The following is a 25,491-nucleotide window of genomic DNA, read 5'->3' as shown; positions in this document are numbered from 1 at the left end:
GGGGCTGTGGGTAGGGAGCTGCTATTCCCGCCACAGCCAGCCGTGAGCCAGGAGTGGGGTGGCTGCCCCTGGACACCACTCTCCCCAAGTACTGGAAGAGGCTAATACCAGGTTTGTTGCTGCGTGTCTTCTGTGTGCTTGGAACTGGGGAGGGAGAGGAGCTGGCAGGTGGGGCGAGAAGAAAGGCCAGAGATTTCGGGAGGCATCAGAGGTGCTCACTGTGAGTCTGTAAGGGAGAGTCATGGCAGAAAAGGGTAACGTGGCGGCAGGTGGTAGGACACTGAGGGACCTGGCAAAGGGAGGCTTTGCTTCAAAGACACTACAGCTAGAGAAGGCTATGTCTAGAGAAGTTAAGTCTCAGAACCACCTGGGGGAGTATTTATTGGTGTCCTTAGGAGGGAAAATAGCTCAAAAGATGTCCACTTGCAAGGGTACTGGAAAATCTAAAAGGCACAGTTCGTGCCCTCTCGATATGCTTTGTAACTTGATCACTGCTTCCTGGCCATGGGCAGAGGAAAACAGTGACACCGGGACTGCTTCTAAAAGGCAAAGAAGTTAATGTTTCTCAAACAATCAGGCTGGTGTAGTTTCTTTGGGGAATAAGCCTGCTTGGAACGAGGTACCAATTCCCTCCAATGTAGAGCCTCCTGAGACTGTGATGGGGTCAAGTTGAATCTATAGATCAATCTGGGAAGAACTGCCCCCAAACAGTGATCAAGTCAGGGTGGTATTGGTAGAAAGACAGACAGACAGATCAATGGATTGTAATAGAGAGTCTGGAAACAGGATCAAGGGAGAAATTGCTTTTTGTGATTTTCTACCTCATAACAGGAAACAAAACTCCCGAAGTATTTACTCTTAATCATTAGGCTATTCTGCATTTTACAAGATCCTTTGATTCTCACAAGATCTCTGTGAGATAGACAGCCGTATTCCAATTTTATAGATAGATGGGAATTGGAGCTTGTCTAGACTAGATGGAGTGGAACATCATTTATGGGATACCATTTGAGAAACAATGGGAATATTCCCAAATTCCTGGGTAACTCTCCTTAGGAAAGGAATTCTGTTATACTCTATATCATATCAACTAACAGAGAATCAGCTACTGAAATCTGTCTTCTCCTTCGACTGTAAGCTTCTTGAAAGCAGATGTTGATATCATCTAAGTTTTTAAAAATTTCTAGTGTTTAGCACGATGCCTAGATATATTAGTGAGGTTAGGTTTGGCTATGCTGTAGCAGAGAATAAACTCTGAATTCTTAGTAGTTTAACAGACAAATATTTATTTGTTGCTCACGCAAAGTCAGCTGATCTCCAAGGCTACTCCTTTCCAAGTGGTGATTCAGGGATCCAGGCTGTCTTTATCCTACAGCTATGCCTCTGGTGGATATGGCCTCCGGAATGTTGTAACAGAAGAAAAGAAAGATAGAGGGTCACATATCAGCACTTAAATTCTTGGCCCAGAATGAACACGTGTCACTTCCACTCATAGCCCATTGACCAGAACTAGTCATATAAACCCTGCCTACCTGTAAGCAACCAGGAAACGTCAGGGGGCACGTGCTGAGCAGTGACTGCCTCTGCCTTCCTGGCTGAGAGCATGTACTCAATAAGCCTTGTGAGATGAACTAATGAATAAATCCAATGCAGGGTTTAAATTATACCATCACGGAATTACTCAAATCTGGAAGCCACTGTCAACCTCCAGAGCCTCCCAGGAGAATGCCATCAACAAGAGAAATAATGCAAATGGTTCTACGATTTATGGATGGTCTAGTCTATATATGGCACTGCTCTAGAAACGTTACACGGGTTATAGTGTTTAGTCCTCATGAAGGCCCTATGGGATAGGCATTAATTGTCTTCTTTCACAAATAGCTTGTTCATGGTGGGCAAGTAGCGGAGCTGAGTTTGAGCCCATGTTTGCCAAGTTACAAAGCTTATGAGACTCTGTCATCCTGACTGAATGGACTACCTCAGCTACTAAGGTTTCATGGAGTATCGTTAGCAGCTGAACGCAGTGGCCTTCAGAAATGCAATCTGGATAGACACCGTGGTGAGAGATGCTAGAGGAAGGCAGAGAGACGTCTGCTCCATCTCTGACCTGGCGTGGTCCATCCCCACTGCTCCGCCTTCTCATCCCTCGCCTGCTGCCTCCCAGTGGCTGCCACTCCTACACATAGCTATGCCTATGAGACCTCAAGTCAGAAGTGAAAAGAGTAGAGTTCAGAGCTTGTTCTGACCCTTTGTGTAGTTTCTGACACTCTGCCCTCTCTGAGCAAATGAAGATGCAGGGCAATGATCTCCACACAGGACACTTTTCCCAGTGGCCTAGATTTTGTGGGAACTGACCAAGCTCACTTTATGCAGCTCTTCTGACCCTACAGAACAGAGACCTGAATGTATCCTAGCGAACCACTAACAACCCGTACTGGCCAAGTAAAGAATATCCAGAGCAAGTCAGAGGGACTCCTGGTCAGGCCCTGCCATTCTCATCATGTGACTATAGACAATTCACTTGAATTCTCTGAGTTTTAATTTTTTCATCTATAAAATGGGACTCTGGTACCTCTACTCTGTGATCGCCCTTTATCTCACTGGGTTATTATAAGCATCAAATGGAATAAAATATGGAAGAGTGCTTTGGAGACCCTTAAGATTCATTTAAACTTGCCAGGGTATTTTTTATGACCAGCTAAATGACGAAGTTTTCTTACTTTCTGATCAAGTTATGATTTTGTCAAGGGAAGGAAGCGAAGCTGCATCTGCCCAGGGCGTTTTCAATGCCAGCTCTCACCCTGCAAACCACACTTGGCTACATATATTTGCTTCTTTTCATGATGCTTAAGAGCCAAGCTATGGTAGTCAGCACGTCTGACGAGATGTGTGATGTTGGGCAAAGTATTTTAATCTCTCTGAACGTCAGGTTTTTCATCTGAAATGGGGATAATAATATTTGTGTTTGGGGATTACACATGAATGCACGTGAAACAATTTACACAGTGCATGACACATCATGAAGCACTCCATAAAGGGGTGCAATTTTATTGTCATTATTATTATTATTGAGGAGCCATCACGCTGTCTCCAAGGGTCTTTGTGTAATCAAATTATTCCACTGCTCAAAAGAAGAAGAAAATTCCCAATCTTTCCAAACACCCTATGAGCCCTTGGGTCAGCGTCTCCCAGTATGCCCTAAACGATCGCCAACACCCCATGGAAAGCACACCATTCACAACGCGGCTCTGCTCCAAAACTCCAAAACTCCAAACCTTGGAAGCCATTTGTTTGGAACTCAGCCCATATTTTCCCATAGAAAGAAGGCTAATAAAATAGTGGTTGGAGTCCTCGGTGACTGAAAATACCTGCTTGATTTGCCAAGTAGCAGAAAGTTGGCATATTTGCAATGAAAATGAGTGTAAAGTCATGTATTGTTAGTCTTAGGCTAAAACTGAAAACTAAGAAAATTGTGCAATAAATAGTTTCTTTTGCGTTCATAAATGCTGATGATGAGGAAAAGGAGGCTTAATTAGAGGAAGAAAGAGTTCAGTGGCAACGGAAGTAAATGGGATCTCAAGGTGCCACTGAGGATATTTTCAAAGGCTTTGGAGGTTCTTTACCCAAATCTAATGTGACTTCAAAACTTATTTACTTTTTTGTTCTTAATCCAAGGGACTCTACAGCACTAATCTCATCCACTGCCAGGGGGTTATTTTGGGTTTGCAAACGGAAAAGGGAAGGAGACAGGAGAGACTAGGGAAAGGGAAGGAGAGTGAGAAAGATTTCCTGAAAAAATCAACCAGTAGTTTGGAGAAATCAGAGAAAGAGGAAGAGGCATACATATGTAGGATGAGGGATTACCTGCTCGGCCAGCAGGGAACCCAGGTTGGGTGAGAACCCTCCTCCAAAAGGGAAATGGTGCCCTGACAGGTCAGAGAAGCTCCACTGAAGCCATCAGGTGGCACCACAGGGCCAGAACAGCTGGTAAAAAAGGGAGCCTCGAGGTCGGTGAGGAAGAAGGAAGAAAGGCTGTGAGCTCCCAGCTGTTTGGTGTTAGGAGCCAGCCCAAATGATAGGCTAGTTCCCCGTTCTGTACTTTATCACCAAAAAGTGCTGAACGAGAATGCTAACGTGATCCATCTAAACAGAGGTCTTTGCGCTTTTATGGGCAGGGGAAACACAGAATATGAGGGCCTGATGGACATCAGCCCAACCTTTCATTTCTGGTGGCTCCAAATCTAGTAGAGATTATTCCAAAATATATAAAACTTTTCGTTTTTCCCATGCGGAGCTGAGGTCCTGAGAGAGGAGGTCACTTGCCTCTGCTCATAGAGCTAAGTGTCAGTAACCTCCCCTGAAGCGGGCTGCCTCTCAGACCCCCACAAGCACTGGTCCACTGACTACACGAGCAAGAGCTTATTCTGTTCCTCCAGCTTCAGCCCTTTTCGCCGATATTGGCTAACCAAGCAGGGTCAGAAAGAATAGAGGAGGTGTTAGAGTGATGAAATCCAGTGTAGATAAGTCTCTAGAAACCTTAGGTCTATGCTGAGAAGCTAATTCCCAACTAAGGAGAATCCAATTCCAGGTTATTTTTGCCAGGCTAGTCAGAGAAATTCTGAGAGTCACATACTATGTCAGAAAGACACTGAACGTGGAGACAGGAAACCCAGGTTCGTTTTTAAATGCTGCTTCAGTGTAAACTTGTGCACGTCTATCCATCTCTCTAATGTCGCTCTCAGCTCCATCAAGCACAGCTGTTCTAACTGTCTTCTCACCCTCGCCAGGCAGGATTGGCAGTCATTACGGCTTGTGGAGGTGGCAACAGTGGGTCACTAATGACATAATTAGGTCACGACAGCTCCAGAATGAACATTAATATAAATGTGCCTCCCTCACAACCTCAAAAACTCCTTAAACAGAGCTCCTAGAGTAAAACAAAGACATTCCCCATAGCTACTGCAGAACTGGTTCTGAAGAACCCACATGTACTGTATTCTTCGTAGTAGAACGTACCTACAGGTCACCAGGGGAGTTTTAATGCCTGGGAAGGAAAACGGGCTAATGAGAGTGGGTGGTGAGGCGGTGGCTGGAGAGGACAGATTATTAGTTCACAAAACAGAATAAATTGAAAACATGGCCATCATGTCCTGGAAGGGGCCCCGAGTCCTCAGTTCATTGTGGGAGGGCTCAGGGAAAAGGCCAGAACTGATCCTGGGCTGATAGGACCCTGGGTCCGTTCTTGCGGCATTTGACTACTCGCGCCTGTCAGACCGACACTGGGCCCTCCGTCCCCTCATTCCTATACAACTGTCATCCTTGGCTCCTCAGGCCACTCCAGTGTTAGGGACATTCCGGTCTCATCTTTACTCTGATATCTGACCTGATGTTCCTGGGAATCCAAGCCCTTTACTTTGACCTTGCTCGGGGACTCCCTGGGGGCTCATCTGCCTCAGTCACGGGTGTTGTAGATTCCTGTCTTCCTGGTCCCAGCACTGCCTGTGGCTCCAGTAGCCCCGGGCCCCCTCCTTGCCCTGCCACCATGCCTTCCACTACCAGGGCCTCTTCCTGCAGTAGCTTCTCCTGTGCCAATGCCACCGTTGCTATGGCGATGGCTCCAGGCTTTGCAGCCACTCTCCTTGAGACTGTCCCCCACAAAGAGATTAAAGCACTTTCAGCAACCTTGAACAGGGTAATCTCTCAAACAAGGCCCCCGAAGCGTAGCCTTGACATTATCTCTACCGCTCCATTGGGAAACTTGACATAAGTTCCCAGGGGACCAGGCCAAAGGGTCCTAAAGTAGACCAACCACCTGCTCCTGAGATTCCCCCTTGAATCTCAGTGACCTGCCCCATGATGTCCCCCCTGAGATTTCTTACAGAATGCCTAGGTGTTTTTCATACAAGTGGAAGTGTTCCTAAAGTGACATCAACATGAATCATATGCGCCATATGAAACTTCAAAGGAAGACAGGTTGTTATCTAGACTAACTGCGTTTGATCAAACAGTAATATTGAAGAAAGCAAAATCTGCCTTGAAGTTCCAACCAGCGCCAGTCTATGTCCCTCCCCCTTCCCTCACTCCAGGAAAACAATTTGAACTTCAGATCGTTAGCAACAGGTACCACTGAGGGCCCTTGCTCCTAGATTTTAGCTTTCTTATCACTGGTATACAAGTTGCACCTCATCATTTTTTACCCTAGACAAAAAGGCTAAACAGATTAAATGAGCTAAACTCCTGGTCAGTGAGCAAGAGATTTTCATCCTTTTCTCCCCTTTCTCTTCCTCTTTCACAGTGGGAGTAGAAGATAAAAGAAGAAAAAATACTGGAATGGAGATCAAATAAAATGGGAATACAAAAAACATACACATTAGACAACTTGCATCCTCCCTTTGATTTCCGGTGGCTTTAAAGCCTGTATGGATCAAACTGAAATACATAAAAACATATGGTGCTTAGTTTCACTCCCAAATAGGAAAAACTTTGAACAACACAGTTGTCCTTCCCTTCAGTTATAAGCCTTGTATTGGACCGCTAGTAAAAATAATGGACTCAGGACTCTATTAGGCTTTAAATATGCTATGAAATATTAATATTAATATATTAATAAATAGATATTAATATAAATATTCATGCAACAATTATGTTGCATTTTTTCTTTATGAAAAGAAAAAATGCAACATAATTGTATTTTCACCCTACAAAATTCTTTTTTTTTCCCTTTGGCCACACCACATGTGGGATCTTAGTTCACCCACCAAGGATAGAACCCGTGCCCCTTGAAGTGGAAGCACGGAGTCCTAATCACTGGACCACCAGGGAAATCCCTTTTTTTTTTTTTTAATGCTAACTTTTTTTTTTTGGCCTCACCACGTGGCATGTGGGATCTCAGTTACCTGACCAGGGATTGAACCCACGGCCTCTGCATTGAAAGCACGGAGTCCTAACCACTGGACCACCAGGGAAGTCCCTACAAAATTCTTTTAAATTCAATATAACAAGTAATTTAGGTGAACCAACTACTTTGGTCTGCACCATGAAATTGAAAATGGAGAATGTTTACCTTTAGAAGCTACCAGAAGATATGATTCTGAGCCTTCCTCTGTAATAATTTACTGCCTGATCTTTCACAAGTTATTTTGCTTCCTAGGCCCCGTTCTCTTCAAAGGCAAAATGGGAAGACTAATACCTTCTCTGTCTACTTTACAGGGAAATGAAAAGGAAATAGTAGGTGGAAGAGGAAATAGTAGATAGAAATTGATAAAATTGTGTTTGGTATATATAAAGATGCTGGGTTATTTATTTATTTCCAAGCAGCTTTCAGATGATATAATTCACACTATTCCAGGCAAGCAATTCTGAGTGAAGCTGTGTCATTTCCCTTGGATTAGAAATAAACATTGTTGAGTTTTTTTGCTAGAAATCTGCAGAAGAACATTTGTGTGAGTGTGTAATGTTTAGGATATGGGGATTGTTTTTTTTTTTTTTTTAGAAATTAGATCTGAGTCCAGGACCACAGGGCCTTTACTTTTTTAATTTATTTATTTATGGCTGTGTTGGGTCTTCATTTCTGCGCGAGGGCTTTCTCCAGTTGCGGCAAGCGGGGGCCACCCTTCGTCGCGGTGCGCGGCCCTCTCACTATCGCGGCCTCTCTTGTTGCGGAGCACAGGCTCCAGACGCGCAGGCTCAGTAGTTGTGGATCACGGGCCTAGTTGCTCCGCGGCATGTGGGATCTTCCCAGACCAGGGCTCGAACCCGTGTCCCCTGCATCGGCAGGCAGATTCTCAACCGCTGCGCCACCAGGGAAGCCCCAGGATATGGGGATTTGTTGAGACATCGGGAGTTGAAACTTGATGGAGAACTCTCATCCCACAAGGCAGAGAGATGACACACAGGGGAATGTTAAATTCAAGTAATGAATATTTATGAACAGCAACTCAGTGTCACACACTGTCCTACTGCCTGGAGATACAAAGAGTGCTGGGGCGGGGAGGGTCTCAGGTTCAGTGATTCATGAGAAAGACCTACAGGACACAGCAGATAATTGAGGCTATGATTTATTACAGTGAAAGAATGCAAAGCAAAATCAGCAAAGGGAAAATGCTCATGGGGCAAAATCTAGAGGAAACCAAGTATAAGCTCCCAAGAGTCCTCTCCCAGTAGAACTACACAGGATGCACTTAATTCCTCCTGCAATGAGTTGTGACAACACGTGTGAAATGTTGTCTACCAGGGAAGCTCGTTTCAGAGACTTGGTGCCCAAGGTTTTTTGTTGGGGGTTGGTCATATGGACATGCTCTGCCTAACCCATACCAAAATTCTAGACTCTCAGAGGGAAAGCAGATATTCAGCATAGAGCACATTGTTTGTACAAATAGTTTAGACACAGAGAGACATTCTTATCAGAAGATGGTGGGAACCCTCCTGAAATCCAAGTTCCCAGACTCCAGCCAAGGGCCAACCTTGTATGCAGGCTTTTTGAAGACTAGCATTCTCAGCCCTGCTATATTAACTCTTTTATGCACACAGAGGTTTAAATAACTGATTGCAATACAGTTGGATAATTACAATAATTAATTCATTTGATTAACGTTACTGAGCCTTTGAAGGGTCAGATAGGGATGAGATAAGTTAGACATTGTTGCTGTACTTTGTCAACTCAGCACCTCAACTGCTCCCTGCCCCACCCACTGACAAGGTGTGCTGCCTATAAAAAGCTCTGTGGCTGTGCTCCAAAGTCCACCTCCCGGCCTCCTCTCAGAATCCATGGCGCATCCCAGGGGCTGTTTCTCGTCTGTCATATAACTTCTTTCTGCTTAGCCCTTTAGGTGGGTATTTGGGACTACTTTCCTGTATGACTTGACTAGATTCTGGCACAGCCATGCCCCTACCAAGATTCCCAGCACCCCACATTTCATCTGGCATCCTTGGCCCCCTCGTTCATTGGAGGAGCTGCCCCATTCGTGTTTGAAGCCCTAGTCTAGTCCCTGAGGCTTATCCCTATTCCTCAGACAATAACTTGGAAATCACTCAGTTTCTACTCATAGCCTTTGGCTAATTCTTACCCCATTGCCAATGGCTGGGAAGACGCGCAGTGCTGTGAACTACAGATTTCCCCACCCTTCCTAGAGGAATCCTCTTACACAGAGGCTCTACAAGCTGAGACTGACTGTATCCAGTGCCTTCAGCATCTCTGTAGCTACTGTTCCCTCTGCCCTTGCCCCTACTGGAAGGATGTACCCCACAACACTGCCCTCTTCCCTCTTTCAGGGGTGGTGGTAGCAGAAGCTCCAGGTTTACGGGATTCAGACTGGGGATGGGAACGAATGGAGGGAGCATATGTTGTTTTCTTGGTCTCAAAATTAGCCATGTTCAATGACCCAACCAGGGAGTCGCAAAAGTCAGCCTCATCCCTGATACTCAGCTACAGCCCCGTATTCAGACATCCGGAGACTCCTGAGAATTTCCAGGCGTTCGTATCTGTTCAGACCCAGTTTTCTCAACCTAATAGATATCCTTCCAAAAGAGCGCAAAAATATGAAATAAATCTCCGGTATGCTCAGGAAATGCTCATAGTGACTCAAAAGACAAGGAAAAGCCACAAAGAAATGAAGATGGTGAGCAGGAACCAGGTCCTGGAAGGCTGTGAATGCCATGTTATGGGCCCTTGAAAGACAAGATCCATGATCAGACTTGCATTTTAGAAAGATCCCGGGCAGCTGGAGGGAAACAAGATGGAGAGTGAATCTGAAGGCTAAGAGACAAAGATAAGAAATTTTTGTAATAATCTTATACGAGGTGGTGGGGCCTCACCTAGATCTGAGGCAGTGGACCTAGAGATGAAGGGACAGACCTGAGGGGTATTTAGAAGACCCAATAACCAGGATTGGGAGAGGAGCTCGGGACAGTGGAGGGGTGCAGCATGACTACCTGCTTTGGGGCTTGGAATCAGCATCTTTGGCAGCACCTCCTTTGAGATAAAGATTACAGGGGGTTCACGTTGAATCCAAACAGCTTCATGCTGTAGTCCGCCCTGCCGCCACCCTCTCCTCTATATCGGAAGTATTCTTATTGGGTTTTTTTTGGTCAGTTTTGGCTTTTCCTTTAAAGGTCCAGAAATGCCCTTGGTGTGTTTGACAGACTTTGAGGCCCATGCACGGGAGCAGCTGTCTAAGGCAACTTGGGATTTTATTGAAGGTGGAGCTGATGACTGCCTCACGCGGGATGACAACATCGCAGCATTTAAAAAGTCTGGTCTTCTGTATCCTTTCCGTTGCTAAGCTAAGGTGCACTGGTTGAGAGCTCTTTGGAAGGTAGCAGTCCTGGTTTCTGCCTCCAAAGAAGATAGAGTACTCAAGACATACTAATGGGTTTCTGTTGTTGTTTGGGATTTGGGGGGATTTTCTTGGCGGGGGACAGGTGACTGGGGAGAGCATGGATGGAGAGACAATTTATCTCAGTGCCTCTGCAGAACTACCATAAGTGAGTCGCCTGAGTGCTGATTGCGGCGACTTTGCCACCTGACAAGATAGAACAAGAGTCCCAAGGTCTCCAGCCACCTGGGCAGGGAGAAGAAGCTGTCTGGGTAAACCTAAATCTCCTGAGCTCCTGAACTTCCAGCTTGGAGGTAGAACAGGAGAGAGGGCTCAAGGCTGGAGGAAATATGGAGACCCAAGGAGTCTTGGAGATGAAAGAAGATTGATTCAAGGGAGAAGAGTTGGGCGGCACAGCAGTGGGTAGCGCAGGGGTCAGTAAAGAGTAGCCCACAGGCCAGGTCGGGCCCACTGCCTGTTTTTGGAGGGCCCACAAACTAAGGATGGGCTTTTTTTTCATTTTTAACTGCTTGAAAAAAATCAAAAGAAGAAGAAGAATTGCAATATGTCAAATTAGATGAAATTAGAATTTCAGTGTCCACAAGTAAGTTTTATTAGAACACAGCCACGCTCAGTCATCTACATATTGTCCATGGCTGCTTTGGCATTACAGCAGCAGAGCTGAGTAATGGTGACAAAGACCACATGGCACAAAGCTTAAAACATTTACCATCTGGCCCTTTACAGAAAATGTTTGCTGATCTCTGTGATACACAGAGATACAATGGGATGCATGGTGAACACTATCTTCTGTATTTTCATACTTGTTTAACACTATACTAGGCACTTCAATTGCTTTATCTCATTGTGTCTTCACAAGACTATTAGGAAAGTTGGATTATTATTCCCATTTCACAGATGAAGTAACTGAGGCTCTTACCCAAATTTGCACAATCAGCATTTCCAGAAAAATCTTCCTCAGTTTAGGTATAGGAATAATAATATGTTGTGGAAAATAAGCACTTTTGGACCCTGAAGCTAAGTATCTGTTTGACTTAAAAGTTCGTTTCATATAATTATTATTTCTTAATTTCCCTACCTTCTAAAGTAGTGTTTAAGTCAAATCTTCAAATGAATTAGCCTCTAGCAAAAAAAAAAAAAAAAAAAAAAAAAAAAAATTCATGGTCATTCTCTGGGATTTGTTCTCTTTCAATGACCTTTTCTTGCCTTATAGAGATTTGTTTCCAACCTAAGAGGGAAGAGACTGGAACTCCATCCTGCTTATTCTTTCCCTTTCTAGTCCTTGTTAAGATGGATCAATCAAAGCATCCAAGTGCCGACAGTCTGGTCAGGGAGGCACAGCTCCAAGACACAGACCTCTGATGGAGCAAGGCAGGGAACAGCGTGGACCATATGTGTACCGGGAGTTCAGAGAAGGCGGGGTTAATGTGGAATAGGGGGTTGGGAGAGGCTTCCGGAGGAGAAGAGCCTCTAGCTTGTCTATGCTGCCTAATCAGCTACCAGCCAACTGACTCCGCCAGTGGTTTCTCGGGACCCAGTGTGGTCTAGATCTGTGTCAGGAATCTGGAGGTCCCAGCACTAGGCAGCACCTCCGTGCTGGGGAGTCATCCCACCAATAGAAAATCTCTTTGTTGTCCAGCACAGAATCCGCCTCCGTCCCCGGTACCTGAAAGATGTGTCAAAGGTGGACATGCGGACCACAATCCAAGGGGAGGAGATCAGCACCCCCATTTGCATCGCACCCACGGGTTTCCACTGCCTTGCCTGGCCTGATGGAGAAATGAGCACAGCCAGAGGTGTGAACCCAGCCCACCTTGAGGCTCCCTTTCCAAGGGCCTTAAAGTGTGCAGAGGTGTCCTTCAGAGCTGGGGCAAACGGCTCCAGAATTTCTCTAGAGAAGGGGCTTAGGGACAGCAATCTGGTTGGAATTAAGGGTAGGAAAAGGAATGCTTAAAGCTACATTTGCATAACATTTCACCTAAGATTGAGAAAATACCAATTTTCCATTATAAAGAATGGTTAGGGTGGGAGGGAGCTACAGGTGAATAGGAGGTGAAAATCCCACCAAGCCATCCCAAGGAAGAGGGGCACTGACTGGCCCCTCTGACAGAGCATCAAGGGGGAAAGGGCTGATCAGTGTGGCTCCAAGGGTAGGGCTCTCTTTGAACCCTCATGGGCCAGGGCTGGGACTGAATGGTGTGCCTTTGAATTTAGGATGAGGAGAAAGTCATGACATTAGGCCCTAACACAAGGCCCTGGCAGGTGCTCTTGTCCAAATGTTCCATTTCCCTTCTCCTCAGTTGATTTGATCATCTTATTTGACAAAAAGTTTTTCATTGGGTTTCGTTTCCTTCCTAGTACCCCTGAGTTCTCTTCCCTCATCTGCCACCACTAAAAAATAAGGAGAAGAGAAGAGAAGGAGAGGAGAGGAGAGGAGAGGAGAGGAGAGGAGAGGAGAGGAGAGGAGAGGAGAAAGGAAGGGCAGGGGGTAAAAATATTCCTGTGACTCATTTGTAATCTTCACCCTAAGCCAAATCTGTTTTTTCTCAAGTTGCCCATGGCTTCCCTGGGGTCTTTTCCTTTGACTCTGTGATATAGGAAGCAATGAATCCACGGATTCTAGAGCTGAAAGTGACATCCATCTGGTTAGGAACCAAATTTGGCTAAGTTGAAATATGAATACCCTGTATGAATATGACTGCTTTACTAAATCTTCACGGTTGAGTGTGCTGTGTTGTTTTGGGGGTGGAGCAGGAGAATGGGGTATCTCCTGTTGACATTAGGAATTGAAAATATTAATTGTGATTAGATCAAATTCTCTGCCCATGGGTTGTAGGATGGTAGTGACATTAGCCTGTTGGGGAATCCCCTGAAAATGATTAAAGTGGGAAATGAGAAAGATGCGATCAGCACATCATTGTCACCATCGTTATCATCCTCATTATCCCTAGTATTTGTATAGTACCTTGCTTCATAATTTTAAAAAAATGCTTCCATAGCTAGTATCTTATTTAATCTTGCAACAACCCTATAAGAGAGGTATTATTATCCCCCCGCCCCGCCCTTTTACAGATAAAGAAAATGAGACTCAAGGCCACACAGCTAAGAAGTGGTAGAACTCGCATTCTTCTAACTCCAGATAGCATGCTTTTTCTGCTGCAAAGCTCATCCTTCTCCATTCGAATTACGTTTTCTCATCCTTTGCCTTCTTTAATTCCCTTCTGCTTCATTGATGAGTTCACAAGAAGCCCATTTCCTATCTGAAAGCCGCAACATCTTCAAATGGTTCTGGGGACTCAAGGTCACCTCTAGCCTGAAATATTTTAATATGCAACACAGAGTTTGTAAGACAGGTTACACAGAGGAGGACCCAGACAATCTGATCAAACACGTGCAATGCCTGCCTGCCTGACAGGGAAGCAGAATGAAGTCAAGCTTTATCTTCACTCACAGGGCAAGCTGGCCAGAGGCCACATAGACTCCTAGGGCATCTCACCCCAGTTCAGAATGCCTCTGCCCTCCAACCTGAGTTGTGTCCTTTGCTTTGCAGCTGCGCAAGCAGCCGGTATCTGCTACATCACCAGCACGTATGCCAGCTGTAGCCTTGAAGACATTGTTGCCACTGCCCCTGGGGGCCTGCGATGGTTCCAACTGTATGTGCACCCAAACAGGCAGCTAAACAAACAGCTGATCCAAAAGGTAGAATCCCTGGGTTTCAAAGCTCTGGTAATCACTGTGGATGTACCCAAAATTGGCAACAGACGACACAACATTACAAACCAAGTGAACCTGATGAAGAACTTACTGCTAAAAGATCTCGGATCACCTGAGAAGGTAGGAAAGATACCAGAGCCAGGCGGGCAGGCGTTACAGGAGGTAGATTTCCATCCCTCTTTCCTCTTTTCTTTCTTTGCTCAAGAAGTCGTTGGGTACCTGTTCTGTGCCAGGCACTAGGGATGCAGCAGTTCAAGAAGCAGATGTGGTTCCTGCTGCCCAGAACTCCCAGACAAGCAGAATATAAGACAAAATGTTCTTTCTCATCCCTGGCAGCCCAGAAATGTCCCGGGCAGGGCTGGGTGCTGAGAAATAGGAAAGCTAGGGAGAGGATTTTTTCATGAAATAGGAGAGCAAACTAAAAAGTTCTTCCAACATTTTCTACTTTATGCCACACTTGGAAAATGCTCGGTCTGGATGGCACACTTAGATAAATTGACTATCTGAAGAGAATGCTCATACCAAAGGTGAATGGCCCATGGTGTGTAGTCAGCCCAAGCCCCGCCCTCCTGCCTTGAAAACTGGGGAGGAAATATCTCTGCACACCTAGAACTCATCCACGGGGCACCAGAGTGCTACAGCACACTTGTTTAGACAAGGTGACTACAAAGGGCACTTCTCCCATTAAAATCCTATAGTCCGATGGGATGGAGTGCCCCAGAGGGAGAAAGCCATGGTAAAGTTGGAATCCCTTGGCTACATTAGAGGTAGTGATATCAGCCTTTTCAGCCAACGGGCAGCTCTGATACCCAGCCAAGTGACTCAACAGTTCTACTCATTAACCACAAATTGGCCTTGAGGTTTTCTGGAACCTTAGCTCAGATTCCAGGGACACATTGGGATCTATAGATACTTGACTCGCATGGAGAGCCAAGATTAATATTGGATAATACCTGACTTAAGGTTATTGAAGTATTGCTTAGTTCTTGTTACGCTGTGCATATCTCAATCATAACACATCACAATGGCCTACAATTGTTTTTGCTTATCTATATCACTTACTAAACTCTGAGGTTTTTGGGTTTTTTTTTAAGTAAGGACTGTGTCTTATTTGTCTTTGTGTGCCCAGATCTTGGCATAATTATTGAGCAGGGACACAAGTAATGGTTAATGAATAAACAATGGAAGTAGAAAGTCTTTTACACAAATTTTGTTAGGAAAAGGAGCTAGAAGTAGTGTTGGGTTTTGTGGGTCCTCTTTTCAAGCTTTTGGTGGCTCTCCAAATGTGTCCCATTTTTGGAAGGGGAGTCTTGAAGGAGTTCAGGACTAAAGTTCTCTTTTATTCCCCCACAGGGAAATTTAATGCCTTATCTCCAGATGTCCCCCATTGACTCATCCATCTGCTGGGATGATCTCTCCTGGTTTCAGAGCATGACTCGATTGCCCATCATCCTTAAGGGGATCTTGACAAAAGAGGATGCAGAGTTAGCTGTGAAGCACAATGTCCATGGCATCATTGTTTCCAACCATGGTGGGAGGCAGCTTGACGAGGTTCCTGCTTCTGTAAGTAGGATGACTTCAGCCTGGGTGTGTTTGTGAGTGCTCTGTCATGTGTGTGTATGTGTGTGTCCACAGCAAGGTACTCTGTGCAATTTGGTGCACATTCCCCTCTCCCTAACCACCTGTGTTCATATCTACCTGTGAATTGTTAAGGACTTTTAATCATTAATAATAGCCTAGTGTGTGCCAGGCTATTTTTACAAACTCAACGTATGTCATCTCTAAATCTCAAAACAGTCCTGCAAGATGGGCATTATTATCTGTATTTTACAGATGAGGATACTAGAGTTTAGAGATGTTAAGTAACTTGTCTGAATTCACACAATAAGTATTTAAGGTGAAATTTGATAGAAGAGTTGTTCCCAAGGCATGGAGGTCTCCTGCCTTCTGGAAGAAGCATTCAGCTGGAAGCTTGCCTGTCTGCATGGATTGGAACCTCATATTTTCTCATATGACACATGCCAGGAAGAAACAGTGCCTCACTGAAGCTAATAAATAACTGTCTTTCACAGTAAAACTTAAAAATGCCCTATGAATCCTTTGCTAAAAATCTGGGACAGTCTAATTTTTCCCCTAACTTATGAATTTGTCCCTTATAGATGGAGTGTGGGGAAAGAAAAAGAAAAGCAGGGAGGAAGGGAAAGAACTTTTTAAGGGAGTTAATTGTTCATTTATTTTCTTTTTTAAAAAATTATTAAAAAATTTTTTTTAATTCTTTTTTTTTTTTTTTGGCTGTTTCGGGTCTTCGTTGCTGCACGCAGGCTTTCTCTAGTTGCAGCAAGTGGGGGCTACTCTTCATTGCAGTGCACGGGCTTCTCATTGCTGTGACTTCTCTTGTTGCGGAGCACAGGCGTTAGGCGCACAGGCTTCAGTAGTTGTGGCGTGCGGGCTCAGTAGTCGTGGCTCGCGGGCTATAGAGCGCAGGCTCAGTAGTTGTGGTGCACGGGCTTAGTTGCTTCTCAGCATGTGGGATCTTCCCAGACCAGGGACTGAACCCATGTTCCTGGCATTGGCAGGTGGATTCTTAACCACTGTGCCACCAGGGAAGTCCAATCGTTAATTTATTTTCATGGAGATTTATAGCTTATATTTTTCAAGAGGTTCTTCTATTGCCGCTTGACTCATTTTGAGAAAGGGAAGTGGGTTTTTTTTTCCTCTGAAGTCTTTTTTGGCCTTTTTATTATATAAGTAAGACATGTTCACCACAAGAAAACTATAAAATATACATAAGCAAAAAGAATAAGATAAAAATCACTATCATACTGACAATAGTTTGGTAATCAACTTAATGTGACCATAACATTTTAGGTTTGAAAACTATACATGATATTATGTAATTTTCTTCTTTCCATGTATCAATATATCGGGATCATTTTATTTCAATAGATATGCTTTCTTGTTTTTAATGATGTGTAGTATGAATAGACAATTTATATGACCAGCTTCCTATTCTTGAACATCTGGATTGCCTCCAAGCGTTCACTATTTTAAACAACACATCAGTGACCATCCTTAAATCTTTAGCACATTCTCAATTACTTCTTTAAAAAAAATTCCAGGAAATAGAAAAGATACATCAGCCAGTTTGTACATTTCAAGGCTTGTGAAGCTTGGGGGTTTCAAGTGCCAATCACTGGCCTCCTCCTCTCCACCAGGCTCTACCTGATAGCAAACAGGCATGGAATGATGGAGAGCAAGGGGCACACTTTACTATGACTCTCCGTAAGAGCTGAACTGCAGGGAACAGTCAGGCCTCCTACTTCCCATCCCAACTCTTGACCTAAGACCTTAGAAGAATACAGGTCTTCAGAACACACGCTGAGCTCTCTCACCCAACTCCTGCAAGGATGCCCACAAAGCTATCTCTCACACACCTCGTAACTGACAGAATAGAGGATGCAAAAGAGCTTAGCAGGTCCTGAGCTGTCCCAACTGTGCTGACAATAGGAGCAGAAAGCAAAGAGGCCCTCACCAACTAGCGGCAAACAGGGTAGAGTATTGACTTTTGAGAAAATGCTAATAAAATATAATACAATCGGCTTTCCCTCACTAATCAGTTTAGCTAGTCTTGCCCCCTTGGGGAGGACTGAGTAAGGAGTGGGAAAAAGTGGCCGACTAATTTTCCCACTGCACTTCCTCAATAGAGAATGAGTGTTGGCAAAGGCAGGCGCCAGAACAAGAAGAATTTCTCCTGCCCCATCACGTTGATCAACATGTTGTTCTCCCAAGCCATTTGACCTAACAACCAAACCCAAGGTCCTCCAGGGACAGCACCAAGATTAGTGTGAGGCTAGTGGGAAACCCACCCTTGGCTCAAAATTTAAGAAGGTGCCAGAAAAACTGAGTAAGGTATATAATAGTTTCATACACTGTTTAAAAAAATGAAATTTAATGCAAAAAAATCCGTGGTGAACAAAATATCAACATTTTTAATAAAGACAGGATCCGTCCCTTCACTTGCATAACACTGCCTCGCTCATCTCACTGTAATCCTGGCCCTGGTTCCAATAAAACTTTATTTATCGAAACAAGCCCCCAGCTCACAGGTCAAAGTTTGCCATTTGATTTTTTTAAATTTTGTCTTCAGATATTATTTATATTTTTGGCACCCCTTAAATTTTGTGCTGGGGATAATTTCCTCAGTCTTCTCAACCCAGTCCCCTCCTTGTGAGGGATGTGACTCTCTGAGCGAAGTTCCATCTCTAGAAGATTCCATATCTAACACACCTGTACGTCCTCCTGGAACCGGGGAAAAGGATCAGCCAGCTTTTATCGCCAGAAGGCTCTAATGAATGCCCTGTTGTGGATTATCAAAAATTAACTCTCAAGCCATACTGAACCCTAGGCTGAAATTCACTCCCTATTCTGTTTCTCAAATTACTGTCAGCTCCATTGTGCACTATGGCTCACTAGAAGAGTCCTTGCACAAGTATATTTATTCATTTCTCGTGATATTTGTAGAAATAGTTTGTAGAAATATTCCAAATAATACCATGGTGGGACTGTAAAAATACCCCTTATTTGGATGTGAATTCCCTCCAGTCTTTACATGTAAGTCACGATGTATTCAATTCTCCTCCACTTGTAAATTAAAGTACAAAGTTCTTTCCTCCCTGATTTCATACTCTGCTCAGTCTCAGTGAAGGATCCTGTTCAGGTAGAATTCCAATTGATGCCTTCGGCAGCACAAGTCCTCTTAAGGCCCAGTTTCTACTTCTCCTCTCTCGTCATTCCTCAAAGAGGCACAGAACAGGAGCCCCCGAGGCAGTTCCAGAACCTTTTCCTGCAGGACCCTCCTCCTAGACTCTGCAATCACTCCTCCTTATAGACTTGGAAGAACACAGCTTGGTCTGGGGCACCTTAGGTCTACAAGTCCTGTTGACCAAAGATCCTGGAATGAAAGAGACGGTGAGAGAAAAGGTCCAGTGGAGCAGCCAGGCCAGAGTCATCAGCTGTTTCTATTTTGTCTTTCAAAGTCTTCAACCCTAGTTTTACAATGTTGCTACTGCATACTTATCCCCGGTCTCAGATAACCCCCAAAGGAGTCAGGAACAAGTTGCTCAAATGTGGCGTATTAGGAATGATGTACAGCCCAGTTACACTGAACAGGCTGTGGTCCAGACACTAGGGTCATGGCCGATCGCACTTGTTTCGCCAAAAAGACTTAGGGCCTTAGCAATGGAAAGCATTTCTAGCTGTGCCACCTTAAAAACAGAAAAAGTGGAAGAAAATCAAAATTCAAAATGTTCTTTAAAAAGAGCATTAAAGTGAACACTACAAATGGAAAATGTCCCCTAGGGAATGTGAAGAGGAATAAAGAGGTTTCTGCTCCATCTCTGTCGGAGCAGAAAATGGCAGAACGGGGAGCCTGCAGAAAGTCCCTGGACCTTGGGAACGTGGCTGCACTGCTTTGACAGGCACCTGCAGCCTCAAGCACGGGAGGGGAGGAACAGTTAGGCATCGCCCCCACTTGGACCTCCTGGTGCCAGCCCATGCTGAGGGGGCACTGCTGTCCCCTGACACCCTGAGAGTCAAAAGGGAAATCCCTCGAACCACACTTGTCCGTCCTTTTCAGATCGATGCCTTGACAGAAGTGGTGGCTGCTGTGAAAGGGAAAATTGAAGTGTACCTGGATGGTGGCATCCGAACCGGCAATGATGTGCTGAAAGCTCTGGCCCTCGGGGCTAAATGCGTTTTTCTGGGGAGACCCATCCTATGGGGTCTTGCCTACAAGGTGAGAGTGGCAAAGTGAAAACCAGCCGGAAGGTACCACGCTTCTCATTCGTTTCCATGCATTTCTGTGGTTTAACCCCCAAGCTTGGCCGTTTGTTGGAGGTGCCACAGATCCTGAAGGACAGCGACCCCTCTCCAGCTCCACCATGCTTCCTCTGCAGCATGTTGCACACTTTCAAGAGCTGTCACCCTACATTTTCCTCGTTGCTTTCCATGATTCCCAACATAGTTCCAACTTCACAGGTAGCCCCATCCTCCCCAGCACAGCTCTGAGCTCACCTAGAATTTATACTCAGCACATGGTCAGACTGTTCCTTCATGCCTCTTTTTGTCTCTCCTTTTCTCTCTCTCTCTCTCTGTCTTGGGACCAGGGTGAACATGGTGTTGAGGAAGTTTTGAACATTTTAAAAAATGAATTCCACACTTCCATGACCCTGACAGGTAAGTTTTTACAATTCTTTTCCTGATTCAGAACTGAAAACAGGCCGTCTAAAGAACAGGAGCAGTGGCCCTTCTAGCTCGCCTTTCCCAGACCCAGTGGCTGCCCAAAGAAAAGAACAGGGAGGAAATGTGCCAGACAAAGATTAAGCACCAACTCAAAATGTGATACATCTGCTACAAAAGCAAATGCAATTTCAGATTTTGGGAAGGAGGGTCCCGTTTTACTCTGGCCTGCTCAGATCCTATCAGGCTTGTCAGATGTGGTTCTGGGTGTCATCTTTTAAATAATATTCATGGACTGTGAAGAGTAGAGAAATTATGTCACAGGGGAAGCATGGAGGAGCTGGGGAGATGGAAACAAACAGGAGGACAGAACGGGGAGAAGGAGAGGCATCATCCTGCGTAACCACAGACAGCAAGACAACCATGAATGTCTCGAAGTTACAGGCAGGCTATTTCAGTCAAAAATGAGATGACTGTAAAGCAGTGCTCATAAAAACATACGTGTTTAGCAAAGCCTGGAATCCCAGGGATCCTGTAAAATAGTGGTTCTCAACTAATGATGGTAACTTCTCTCTTGAGGGGTGTTTTGTTCGGGGGGGGGGGGTTAGTTTATTTTTTTCTCATCAGCACAATGATGCAGGGTGGGTACTGGAGGTATTTAGTGCTCAAAGACCAGAGATGCTAACTATCCTAAAATGCTTGGAGCTGTCTCACAGAAAAGAATTGTCCTGCCCAAATGCCAATGGCCAATAGCTCTGTCTTTGGCTTTGTCTGCTATAGATGGTAATCAATTGCAATGTGAGAGACAGACAAGACGAACCCCAATGAGACCTCCACTCACGCCTCAATTCTAAACTATGGTAATAACAGAAACCTCCTCCAGAAGTAAGGAAATAATGAATCAAGAGCTCCGAAGTGGAGTGAAGACTGCTTTCACGCCATTAACTTATTTCTGTAGATGATGTTACTGAACATCTGACATGTGCTAGGCACAAGGCAAGACGTCCAGATCTTTTCAAGTCTGGTTTTGATCTGATATTTAGACAAGTATCTTGTACTCAGCGTCCAAGTTGCATAGTGTCCACTGGGGTTGCAAACTCACCCTTTTGGGCTTGAGTAGTACAAGCTAGAAAACTTAGATCGGCATTAATGCCAGCACCAGCCCCTTTCCACTTAGCAGTTTAAAAGAAAAAAAAAAGGGAAATGGATGAAGGCGTCAAGGACCGGGACTGTCCATTTTGGGCCAAAGCCTATGAAGATAAGGCAATAAATGACCCAAGTCGCTCCCATGAGGGAGGGGAGAACACAAGTGTGAACAAATATCGTATTGGTGTGTTTTGCCCCTCGGTTGGGGGGGGGGGGGGTTGGTGGGGAGAGGGATGGGAAGATCTATGGTTTCTGCAGATTCCAGGAGATTGAGGTGACTTCTCCTGCTTCCCCAAATATTTTCTCCTGTCCTTGTGAAATGATATCTGAACTTCTTTAACAGAAGCCTGTTGGGGGAATTCACAATAACGAAGCTTTTTTATTCCACCAAAAGTTTATACTTAACAACCATTGCGGTGGAAATGGTGGCTGGAAAATCTTTTTCTGAAATAGAGCATGGAGAGCACCCTTTTTTAAAGGGGGCAGGAAAAAAAGAAAGAAAAAACAGGATTATGAACACTTTTATGCCTGACTTTTTATATTCCTTTCCTTCTAATTGTTCTACAGTGAGAATGTTTTGTTTCAAATGTATAGAAAAATTACTAATCAACAACCAAATGTGGGATGGAGAGGAGGGTTTGGGGAGGAAGAGGAAGAATAGAAAACCTAGGCTGACGGCCATCCCTTGGCATCCTCTGTGTGTGTCGCTCCCCCAGGAAAGACACCCCATAGGCTAGTCCCCGGGGAGAGGGGGGGTCTCAGCTGAAGCGGGGGCTGTGTTTCTGGTGGAACTCACTAGAGTACAAAATCATAATGTGAACCCCCAGAGATTCTGTCACCCCTTAGCTTTTCCCTGCACACTGCATCTCAGACGCCTTGACACAAACCTGGCACCCAGGAGGTGATCAGTCAATATGACTTCTCTTCCCTAATTCCCCTAGAAATGTGTGATATTTTTCCCTTATAACCCTGAGACATCACAGACCTGGGAGGGGAGCATGATTTGCACTACGGTTGAAAGCAAAAGAAGTTTAAAATTAATGTTTTTCTAACTGTGAGACCAATTGCTGAAATTATATTTATAGAAAGGGTAAAACTGTGATTTGTCTTAAAAAACAAAAACGTGCACATATAAATCATATCAGCACAAGCCTGGGCACACCTTACTCAGTTCTCATCCCTCGTAAGGTGAGGGGGCTAAATCGGAAAAGTATATGAATCTTCTTGAGATTTATTGCTTGGAATTAACCACTTTGCTTTAATTTAGCCAAAGCCTTTTAGTGTGACTATCCTCCTAATTTACAGTAATGAAAAAGCAGGAATACATTGTAATTATGCATTCACTCTTAAACTTTTACTGAACCTCTACCAAGAGTAAGGCAATATGTCCCTGGTACCTTGTGGGACCCAGACCCAATCTGATGAGTTTATACTGATAAGTATAACAAGTACACAGATGTCACCAGGGCTTAAATGTGAACGGATGCTTCACATCTCAAAATAGAATCACAACACTCTGATGCAACTACTGAGACATTTTTACATAATTTAAATATTTATTTCTACTACAGTATATAAGCAGAGTTTATATTTTGGCATCTCCGTGCTCCTTGAGGAGGTCTGCCTGCCCTGAAGCTGCACTATTCTGTCTGCCCTGTGGAAACCCAGAGCTCTCAAACTCATTGTCAATTCTGATGAGAGCACCTCTGGCTCTGAATTCCTGCTTCTGCTGACTTAATTCATTTTACGGGTTATTTATGTATTCCACACCTGCCGTTTCTGTCTCTTATAATCCACACGGGCATGAAACTCAACCATTTCCTCCGCTTCCAATTTTGGGAAAAGACCCTCTCATTAGTTATACTTTTGTGAGTAATACAATTTGCCAGTTAGGTTTTGGGAGGTGACGGTGCATACATCACAGATGGGGAAAGAACTTCAAGTGAAACATTATACATCCTCTTATCACCAGTGATTTCTCACTGTCTTCTGCGCCTACAGCTCTCCAGCTCGTGTTCTCACTCTCCCTTCTCTCTTGACATTTGTCTGGAGTCACTCTCTCCAGTCCCTGTGTCTCACATCTCAGTGACAGTCCCAGTTTTGCATTTTAATGAAGCTCCTCCACCAAAGATGGGTGTTGCATTTTACAAAACTGTTTCTTAGAAGGCAGCTGTATGAAACACTCGCCCTATCTTGTCCGCTTTCCCTGAGTCATATTCTTCCCTGACAGATACGTCCTGTGTCCTGAAGCCTTATCACCACGGAGATAAAGGTCAAGTGTATCCACTGCACACAAAGTGATTTTTCATAAGGCCAAGATACGGTTTTTACGTTTCTACCATGCCGTTTTGACATGGCTGTTTTAAAAGAGGACACAGGCACAGGCTCACGAAATAATTCCCAGTGCAATCAGAATTAGATGGTTCGTTCTGTATACATAACATGTAATCAGGGTGAGCACACGGGTCAAGTCAAGCTTGTTCCCACTAGACCATCTCTTCCCCACAGTGGGGTAGGTGACTGGGGTTTTAGAGAAATGAGTTTTCTAACTACACTGTTCTTGTAGGCTGCCGGTCGGTTGCCGAGATCAGTCGGGACCTGATCCAGTTCTCCAGGTTGTAGAGAAAGAGTGAAGGGACTGACTGCTGAGTTCGCCCACAGGAAGAAGACAAAATCGTAATAGGGTGTGTGATGCCATCCTGCCTCGGTCCCCTCCTGTCCGCAGGCTCACCCCCTGCACCCTCAGCCACTCCACCCCAAATCCCTCATATTCCTCAAATGTGCCGATGCTCTTCTTTGCCTCACTGCCTTGTATATGCGGTTCTCTTGCCTAAAATCCTCCTCTGAAAGAAGACATCTTAAAAGGGCAGATCAATAATGACTGAAGTAGCTAGTGGATTAAAATTTTTGAATATGCTACGTTTCTATGAAACAGCTATGGAAATCTGCACTCTAGACAGAAGAGCTATCCATATAAAATATTCCCCAACAAAAATTATACTCTTATCTGTAGATAATAGGGAAATAATATAGTTAAAAACATAGGCTTTGGAGTCATACAGACATAGGATTGACAGGACTGTGACTTGGGAAAGTTTTTTGATCTCTCTGTTCTTACATGTCCTTGTCTATAAAATGGGGATTATCCTACCTAGATCGCTAGGATGGGAGAAAGATTGAGATAATGTATGTAAAGTTCAGAGTTCTAGTGTGTTTAAGAAATAGTAGCTTTGGGACTTCCCTGGTGGCACAGTCAGTGGTTAAGAATCCGCCTGCCAACGCAGGGGACACAGGTTCGATCCCTGGTCCTGAAAGATCCCACATGCCACAGAGCAACTAAGCCCGTGTGCCACAACTACTGAGCCTGCGCTCTAGAGCCCGCAAGCCACAACTACTGAGCCTGCATGCCACAACTACTGAAGCCTGCAAGCCTAGAGCCCATGCTTCGCAGCAAGGGAAGCCACCACAATGAGAAGCCTGCGCACGGCAATGAAGAGTAGCCCCCACTCGCCGCAACTAGAGAAAGCCTGCATGCAGCAACGAAGACACAGCGCAGCCAATAAATAAATAAATAAATAAATGTTCCTTTAAAAACAAAAAAAAAGAAATAGTAGCTTTTATTATTATTATTTGGCAAATTCCTGTTCATCTTTCAAGACCTTGTTCAAATGTCACCTATTCTTACCTGGCTACTTGTTAAGTGTTTCCTATTGTGTTTTGCACATTATACTATTACAATCCTTATTATAATGTGTTATGTTTATTTATTTGTCTCTCACCACTAATAGACTGTACATGGCTCTGAGCAAGAAACTATATACTTGGTACTGGGCTTGGCGTACAGCAGCATCTCAGTAAACGTTTGTGGGATGGACAGATGGATGGATGGTTAGATGAATGGATGGATGGATGGATGGGTAGATGGACTGAAGATACGTGGGTGAAAGGAGAGATGGAAAAATGAATAGATGCCCTACCAGAGTAAAAATTCCCCAGACCAGTAGTCAGCAAAAATAGACTTCTAGAGCAGGGGCATCCAGCTGAATAAGATCTGACGCTT

General features: G+C 44.5%; 1 protein-coding gene across 6 annotated transcripts; it reads left to right on the top strand.

Annotated features, from left to right (window-relative positions):
* HAO2 (hydroxyacid oxidase 2) lies at positions 1-25,175 on the top strand. Of its 6 annotated transcripts, none has more exons than XM_061183615.1 (8): positions 1-111; positions 10,141-10,249; positions 11,979-12,130; positions 13,885-14,168; positions 15,402-15,611; positions 19,684-19,842; positions 20,213-20,282; positions 23,998-25,175. In XM_061183615.1, the coding sequence occupies exons 3-8, from the start codon at positions 12,025-12,027 to the stop codon at positions 24,051-24,053; spliced, it is 885 nt and encodes a 294-aa protein (XP_061039598.1). In that variant the 5' UTR covers positions 1-111; positions 10,141-10,249; positions 11,979-12,024; the 3' UTR covers positions 24,054-25,175. The 6 variants fall into 6 exon arrangements, with proteins under 6 accessions (XP_061039598.1, XP_061039595.1, XP_061039596.1 ...); XM_061183612.1 differs by having other exon boundaries at positions 10,111-10,249; XM_061183613.1 differs by having other exon boundaries at positions 10,091-10,249.
* Positions 25,176-25,491: the final 316 nt, after the last annotated feature.

This window comes from Eubalaena glacialis, chromosome 3 (assembly GCF_028564815.1).
Source record: "Eubalaena glacialis isolate mEubGla1 chromosome 3, mEubGla1.1.hap2.+ XY, whole genome shotgun sequence".
In the NCBI taxonomy this organism is placed as follows: domain Eukaryota; kingdom Metazoa; phylum Chordata; class Mammalia; order Artiodactyla; family Balaenidae; genus Eubalaena; species Eubalaena glacialis.
The sequence above is the reverse complement of the archived record's forward strand: the minus strand, read 5'-3'. Positions and strand labels throughout refer to the sequence as shown.